Source organism: Chionomys nivalis, chromosome 1 (assembly GCF_950005125.1).
Source record: "Chionomys nivalis chromosome 1, mChiNiv1.1, whole genome shotgun sequence".
NCBI lineage: Eukaryota > Metazoa > Chordata > Mammalia > Rodentia > Cricetidae > Chionomys > Chionomys nivalis.
The window spans coordinates 130,175,448-130,184,024 of NC_080086.1; the positions used below are offsets into that span (position 1 = coordinate 130,175,448).

The window sequence follows — 8,577 nt, forward strand, 5'->3', positions numbered from 1 at the left end:
TGTCAAGAGTCTTTATAAAATTAATTGGTACATCAAGTATTTTTTAACCCTGAATACTGTACTAGGTAGTAAGGACATAAGAGTAAATGAGACACACATGCAGTCTGCCAATAGAATTTTTCTGAAACTGAGTACTCCGCATGGTAGCTACTAGATCTATGGGGCTGTTAACTGTTTGATATATGTGGTTTATCAAACTGGGATATGTTTTGAGTGACAGCATTAATCATATTTTGAAAACTTGTCATGAAAAACTGTTATAATTTCTTGTGAATCCATTAGCTTATCATATGCTAAATTTGAAAAGTTGCATTAAAACATAGCATTGAAATAAATTTCATCTAGAATTTTTTCTTTGTAATGTAGTTGTCTAATGGTTAGAAACTATTTTTTTATTGTTTTTGTTGAGCTATATATTTTTCTCCACTCCCTTCAACCCACTTCTATGGTCCCCATGCTCCCAATTAATTTAGAGATCTTGATTTTTTTCTACTTCCCATGTAGATTTGGTGCATATATGTTTCTCTTATGGTCCTCTTTGTTGTCTAAGTTCTCTGGGATTGTGAATTGTAGGCTGTTTTTTCTTTGTTTTATGTCTAAAAGTCACTTATGAGCTTATGAGTGAGTACATATTGTATTTGTTTTTCTGGGTCTGGGTTACCTCACCCAATGTGATGTTTTCTAGATCTATCCATTTGCCTGCAAATTTCAAGATGTCAGTATCTTTTTCTGCTCTGTAGTACACCATTGTGGAAATGTACCCCATCTTTATCCATGTATTTGTGCCTCACATTATATTTGCTTTCTTTACTTTTTATTTGGGGGTGCAGGTCAGTGTCTTATATATTCCCAGCTGCTCTCAAACTCTCTATCTAGCAAAGGGTCCTCCTATGTTCACCTCCTAAATGCTGGAATTAGATGTGTGCAATACAATGCCAGTTTTATTTGCTGATTAGTATCAAACCCAGGTCTCAGTGAATGCTAAGCAAACATTCTATCAACGGAGTTGTAAGCCAAGCCCCCTCTCACTGTATTTCTGTTGGAAAATGTCTTTGTAAAATCTCCAACAAAATAAACCACTAAATAAAGTAGTCACAACTAAAAGTGATGTTATGTAACGTCATGAAAATGATGTTACGTAATACCAAAATAAGCAGTGCTCAGAGGGGTCAGAAAGATTTTTAAAAACCAGAGAACCAGAGTTGCGGCGGGAGAGCGGCGGGGCAGAGAGCGTGACTCGCCTGCTCCAGTGCCACTGGTTCTCGCTGTGCTTCCCGCCGCCGCCGCCGCCGCGCAACCATGTCGGAAGAGAAGCCCAAGGAGGGAGTGAAGACAGAGAATGACCACATCAACCTGAAAGTGGCGGGACAGGATGGCTCAGTGGTGCAGTTCAAGATCAAGAGGCACACACCACTGAGCAAGCTGATGAAGGCCTACTGCGAGAGGCAGGGCTTGTCAATGAGGCAGATTCGATTCCGGTTTGATGGACAACCAATCAATGAAACAGACACGCCAGCCCAGCTGGAGATGGAGGATGAGGACACCATTGACGTATTCCAGCAGCAGACAGGAGGAACAGCTTCCCGAGGGACCGTCCCCATACCCGATCGTTGTCTTGACATCTGCTATTGAATGGTGACCATGCAGCCACACCAATCACAGAAGCGTCAGCAGAAGCCAGAGTCCCTGACTGGTTCTCCTTTTCTGATGTGCTTGGAGCGGACTACAGACATGATGCAGGGATGAAAGTGTTGTGTAGCGCATTGCCTTTAGTGGAAACGAGAGCAAGGTTTTGGGATTTGTTTATGTTTTCATTTCTGCTTCCTCCCATCCCTAAAATATTTTTCCCCAAAACTTGGAGCTGGGTGTGGACTCAGCCTGCCACCTGACTCTGACCCCCAGAACTGTGGTTGCTTTTAGAGTGATTTGCCCTGGTCAAGGAGAGAGCTGGTGGTCCCGTTTCCCATGGGCTTGCCTATGGGATGTTGAGATGGGAGAGAGGGACAGAATTGTTGTAGGTATAGAATATTAAAACATTGAAATACTATCAGCTTGAGCTTTGTCAAATGGTAAAGTTAAAGGGAAAAGACCATTGGAAGGAGTCCTTATGTACTGTGACCCAACTTCTCCTGACATGCCCCCTTTCTACTTGGCATCTGGTAATGGGTACATGGGCAGGGTTGGTAAGGTGGGACCCACTCTCTTTCCTTGTTATAATATAGAAGAAAGTAACTGCCATGTCTCATTTGGAAATTGAATGTGGCCTCAGATTATTTTCTAGTCTTGGTTCCAATGCATAATTATGGTTTCTGTGTAAGAAGGTAATTGGTTAAGTATCAAGCTTACAGTGATACTGTGTAAGACCTGCTTTAAAGTGTGGTTGCCAAAGAAAGCCCGGGAGAGGTGACCTCATTCTCATGGATTATGCTCTGCGGCTTTCCAGATGTGTATTCAAATGATGCATCAGTGGGTGACTTCAGTCCTGCATTGTGGGGTCTATACTGGTTAGATGTGGATCGTCCTGCCTGTCATCCTTGTGTAAGGGTCCATTGCTGCTTGATGGCCATCTCTGCCTTTCATAGTCACCTGACACTGACCTACCATCTCTCGCTTGCTTAAAATCCCGAGGAAAATGTTGTTGTTTCCTGTTTCGCTGCGTGGGCTTGGGTGGGATGTCTGTTGGCTCTGTTGTGTTTATCCAGTTTGTACATTATTTGTTGTCCTTTACTACTGTAAACAGTAAATATAGTTTGGTATTCTGTCAAAAAAAAAAAAAAAAAAAAAAAAACAGAGAACCAGGAAGTCTGCTGCAAGATTGCATCTTTTCACTGTGATATGAAAGCTACACTCATGAAATCTCAATACTATAGCTGTCTAAAGAAAACCTGAATAATGACGATACCGGCTGACATGCCAACATCGACAGGGAAAATTTCACATGGCCTTAACCTTACATGAAGAGCTACAGGTAATGAATGAGTGCTCAGAGAGGGAGAATTCGTCTTTCCCCAGAGATACTCTGCCTAAGTGATTATTCAGCTATACACTTTGAAGTGGTCAGACCTAAAAGTTAGACACACAAGCAAAAGTAAACGCACTCAGCATGTTGCATGTATATATTTATTTGTGTATGTATGCTACAATGATAATTAAAAAATAAGTCTGCGAATTTGAAAGGAGCAGGAAAGAAGGAGACATGGAATGGGGTGGAGGGAGGATGAAGTAATTCAGATGTATTTTGACTGTTTTAATTTAAAATACTTGAAATTAGAGTATATAAATAATAGGACCCATTGAAGTCACATATCATAATCTTGCTGTGACAAGATGCCTACCCAAGGATGATATATTGAATGATTGCTATGACTAGCTTACTAAAACTCTTTCAGGTTTTTTTTTTGGCATTATTTTATCATTTAGGACCTTGCATTTCAAATATTTTAATTTCATATTTTAATTCAACAACACTAAGATAAGCAGTATCTCTCATCTTGATATTCCCATTTCATATCAACATCCCTGACAAATACAAAGTTCTTCATGATGAGCTTTCTTTTAAAAGAAAGAATTTAGTTGGGGGCTTGCTTACAGTTTCAGAGAGTTAGTTCATGACTCTCATGGCAGAGAGCATGGCAGCAGGTAGACATAGCACTGAAGATACTGGATGCTAACGCTGAGAGATTATTTACTGATTTGCAAATTGGACACAAAGAGAGACAGAGAGAGAGAGAGAGAGAGAGAGAGAGAGAGAGAGAGAGAGAGAGAGAGAAGGGGGGAGAAGGGATTCTGATCTATAAGTTGAAGACAGAAAAAAAAAAAAGAGAGCGACTCTGGGAAACTGGGAATGGCATGACTTCTTGAAACCTGGAAGCCCACCCCCAGTAATACACCTCCTCCAACAAGGTCACATTTCCTAATCCTTCTCAAACTACTCCACCAAAGGTGACCAAGTATTCAAACATATGAGACTGCTAGGGCCATTCTCATTCCAACCACCACACAGAGTGTACTTTAAGCAATGAAATATAACCTCTGGCACACCCTTGGCTGAGGTTAACAACTTAAGAAGTCCTTGTGTTGAAATAATATCCCTATGCATCGTCATATTACAGTGCCCACTTTACCCCAGAACTGGAGATATTTTGTTAGTCACTACTTAAGACATTCAGCATCAGAGAACTGATTTTGAATGGTGTTATTGCTAATACCTGATAATCACCTACTGCCTAGATCCATGCTCTTGGAAACCACTCACCATCGAATATAAACATGGCAAGACAGGAGTAGGCTGGGAGTTATGTGCCCGTAACAGATCCAGTCTCACATTCATAAAGAAAACTGGATGCTGTTCCCGGTATACTTTCATTCCAGTCTGAAGCCTCCTATATTTTTGACTGACAGGCTACCAGATGATGAGTCTCCTGCCCCCAGTATGGTTTATGCTCTCACTTGCTACTGTATCACTTCTTGTGATGCTGAAGGGAGGTGGAAATTCATCACAGCAGTTAGTCTGTATGTCAGAAGCTCCAAGGCACCTGGCAGAAGTTATCCTGACACTTTGTCTTTCCCGGAAGTTTATTCTCTGCTTGCTTTATAAAAGAGGGCATGGCAATTGCTATGTTCCCTCAAAAGAGTCCTGAGCAGCAGGGATGGGTAAAAGCAGCTCCCGGATGATCACCTTAAGAAATGTGATAGAGTCCTTCACATCTTGTCAACATGGGATCTGCAAGTTTATTATTAACTTTCTTATTACATAATAAAGGAAAGTTGTCTCTAAAACATTAATTCTAATAACTATTATAGAACTGGGTATGTGACTTAGTGGTAGACTCATTAGCATGTGCAAGGCTTTGGGCTTAAAATAGCACACACATACACACATGCACACACATACACATACACATACACACACACACATATATAAAATAATCACTTAAAGTCATTGAACTGAAAAAAACTCTTGACTATTTTGTATCCAATAACATCTCAAATAAGAATTATATAAAAATTAGCATACAATTATCAGTTCCACGTTGACCCAGTACTTTAGTAATACAAACATGAGTAAAAATAATTAAAACATAGTCTCCCTTTGTTGTAATTAACAGTTAAGATGCATTTAAAAATTCCCGAGTTATACAATAAATTAACATTCCCAAAAGTCTCCAGTGACAAGTTCAGAGAAGGCAGTATTCCCAGAAGAGGGCTTGCTTCAGAAACATCTTTACAGAATTTTAACGCCTCCTTCTGCAAAGGTTCAAGTAAATAATGATGACAACCCAGTGTGGTATAGTCTTATAGTACGATGATTAAACTATCCTGAAAGACCTCCAGTAAAATAGCCCCTTGGTGGTAAATGAACTGTGACAAAGACAAGTCTCAAGAACTGCTCAGGTTGCAAGAGATAAAACTCTTCTTGAAGTGGAACTAAGATTATTGCATTTTGAAAAAGAATCTGTATAATGTGGAATACCTCTCTGAAAGAGATATGGGGTGGGTAGCACTGGAACCCTAGTAATGCAAGGCATCAGCTGTGCAACAGGACAGTCAGGGTCTTTAAGGGGGGCCTGAACCATTAGTTATAGGAACAGACATCCTAGCACTGAGGAAGGAGCTCTGGGCTCTTGATCAACAGACATGTATTTTATGGGATTTGAGTGAATTCCTTCCCATTCTAATCGGGCTCCCCTTTATTATATTTTTCCTAATAATTTCTAATACTACAAAGTTATTCTTAGCATGTTACATAACCTTTTAAATCTCTGTTCAATTACTCATTATGATTATCGGTTTATTTTCTGCTGTCTCTCTTTCTCTTTGTCATTGTGATCAGAAACACTCATTTCACTAATCTTTTCAAAAGACTATCACTTAATATCATTGTAATTTCCCTGTTTATTTTTTCATTTTAATATTTTCATCTTTTATTGGCTTTTTCTTTTCTTTGTGTTTATGCTCTATCTGACCATAAAACCATGGGAGAATAGTTGAGGTCATACTGTTTATGCTAAAAAAGTGTATCCAAAGACCATTTAAAGAATACAGACACTCAAAGTTCAGATAGAAATGATTCTAAACTGAGTAATGTTGAAATACCTCAATAATAAATTACTAGCTAGCCCTAAGGGAGATTTTAAAGCAGCATTTATACACGTTCACTTCTCATATTAGAAGCTAAAAATTCGGAAAATAATAAATAATCTCCAAACAAGGAAATTGAGTGACTGCAGGGCCTGCACTACAGGATGGTACTCAAGCCTGGAACTAAGCTGGAGACTAAAAAACACGCAGACAGGCAGGGACACAAGAACACAGGTCATCCCTGATACAAGAGTACCAAGTTTATTGTGCTCCAGGGAAGCTTATATAGAAATCCTTAACTGATAGCCACTCCCCAGCTCTTGGGATCTTTCAGCTGCAGGCCTCATCAGAACCCATTCCCCTGCCATCAAGGTCTCATGCTCAGAGCAGCTGCAGGCACAGGTGTTTTGCTCAGTTCACTCCAGCAGGCAAAGGGTCTGAGGCAGGCAAAGAAAGTCAAGGGGCCAGGGGTCTGCAGCCCCCAATAAGTGACTATTGACTGATATCTTCATTTCACAGTGACAGTAGTGCATATGATACTATGAAATAATTTTAATTGATTACAACAACACACAGAAAATACCTTAATTTGACATTATTTCCACAAAGATTAAAAAAAATTGAAACAAACAAACAAGCCTGATTTTAAACATACAATACATAATAATTTACTATACAAACTGGGTGAACTATAAACGTGAATTACAGCACAAAGTTGCCATGGAGAACCCAGAGTGTTCAACATGTGAGGGACATAATTGGAACTTCAAAATTATTCGTAATGTACTCTTCCTCAGCTAGATAGTAGATGCTAGGCTATTTATTATATTATCTGTCTGTGGTTATATTTATATTGCACATTTAAATATGTATGAAAACCCATGTCTAAATATACTTTTTGAGAGATATTGTGCAGTCTTAATTACATAATATTTTGTATTCATCTATTTTCTATTGTAGGAGCCCACTTGTTCATTCCTGGCTGCCCAGACTTAAAAGAACCACACAGAAACTGTATTCATTAAATCACTACTTGGCCTATTAACTCTAGTTTCTTATTAGCTAGCTCTTAACATCTTAATTTAACCCATTTCTATTAATCTGTATATTGCTACATGGCTGTGGCTACTGGCGTGGTTCTGTCTTATCTGTTCCTAATGGCAACTACATGGCATCTCTCTGACTCTGTCTTCTTTCTCCTGGTATTCAATTTAGTGTTTCCCGCCTAGCTCTACTCTGCCCTATCACAGGTCATGGCATTTTCTTTATTCATTAACCAATATAAGCAACACACAGAAAGAAGGACTTCCCATACCAATTTTATTTCTGTAAGTTGTATAAAAATAAACACCATAATTTCCTAAAATAACCCAGCACTATGGCTCCTGCTACTATATCAGAGCATGTCAACACTGCTACCATCCTGGAGAGATGGTCTCAAAAATTCATGTACAACTGAAGAAACAAAGGCCTAATATGGAGAAATGTCTCTCTGAAATCACAAGATAGTAGAACATATGGGCTTGAAAATGTGAACTTTTGTCTCTAAATTATTGATTATCATAGGAATACCAGTTATTGATATCCATAGGAATATAGACATCTAAATATGTGCCAATTTAAAAGAGATGCTAAAGCATCTATTTAAAAAAAAACTTAAAATGTTTTAACTAAACTGTAAGGAAAAACATCTGTCTCCATGCCTACCTTGTTATGACAATTCAGCTATTCTCAATATTTTATAATTTTTAACACATCCTTACATTTATTTTCAGGTACAATGATTCTAAAAGTTATTTCCATAAAATGTTGTTCTACTATGAGATAAATCTGAAGAATAATAAATATTTGATGTATTGCTTGGTTATTCATTACTTACTATAGTCTTGGGAACTGCTGCACTTGACAAACATTGTTTAAACATTACCCAAAGGCATTTGGCTATGGCTACAACTTATCACATAATACCTAAAAACACCCCAAGAAACACTTTAGATCCACTTTTAGGAACTCTAAGGTTCTGCATTCATTAAACCAACAAGTGCGTAGTAGATTAACAGAGGACAAGAGGCAGCAGGGAAGGGCTGGTTTTTCTAGACAGCATAACCCAAGTGCTACTTCATTTGGTTTTGTAATGCAAGTTCAAGCTGGGTACATGAAATGCAAATATTGAATATTTGTCTTTGCATTTGACATATTAAATTGGTGACACATTATCAATGCATACTGACTGAGTTCTGCAGATCTTCCAATTATAACCCTGAATGTGAATAACAAACAGAAGCTGAACATCTGCCCTTGACATCATATTTTATCTGTTCAGAAGGAAGAGCAAGGAAAAGAGAAAATCCATGGTTGTGCTTGGCTGCTATATGAGTTCAATACCAAGCTAGGACACATGAGGCCCTGTCTAATGAGATAGGCAGGAAGACAGACAGACAGGCAGGAAGACAGACAGATAGACAGGAGTAAACAAAGTCCTGTGTTATTGGAGCT

At 38.7% G+C, this 8,577-nt stretch overlaps 1 protein-coding gene across 1 annotated transcript; it reads left to right on the forward strand.

Moving 5' to 3' along the window:
* The first annotated feature begins 1,208 nt into the window (after positions 1–1,208).
* LOC130876293 (small ubiquitin-related modifier 3) lies at positions 1,209–2,762 on the forward strand. The gene has a single exon (XM_057772824.1). The coding sequence runs from the start codon at positions 1,300–1,302 to the stop codon at positions 1,630–1,632; it is 333 nt and encodes a 110-aa protein (XP_057628807.1). The 5' UTR covers positions 1,209–1,299; the 3' UTR covers positions 1,633–2,762.
* The last annotated feature ends 5,815 nt before the right edge of the window (positions 2,763–8,577 follow it).

Bases quoted from the DNA above. Each gene is read 5' to 3' on its own strand.
- LOC130876293 (XM_057772824.1), top strand. From the start codon at position 1,300: ATGTCGGAAGAGAAGCCCAAGGAGGGAGTGAAGACAGAGAATGACCAC.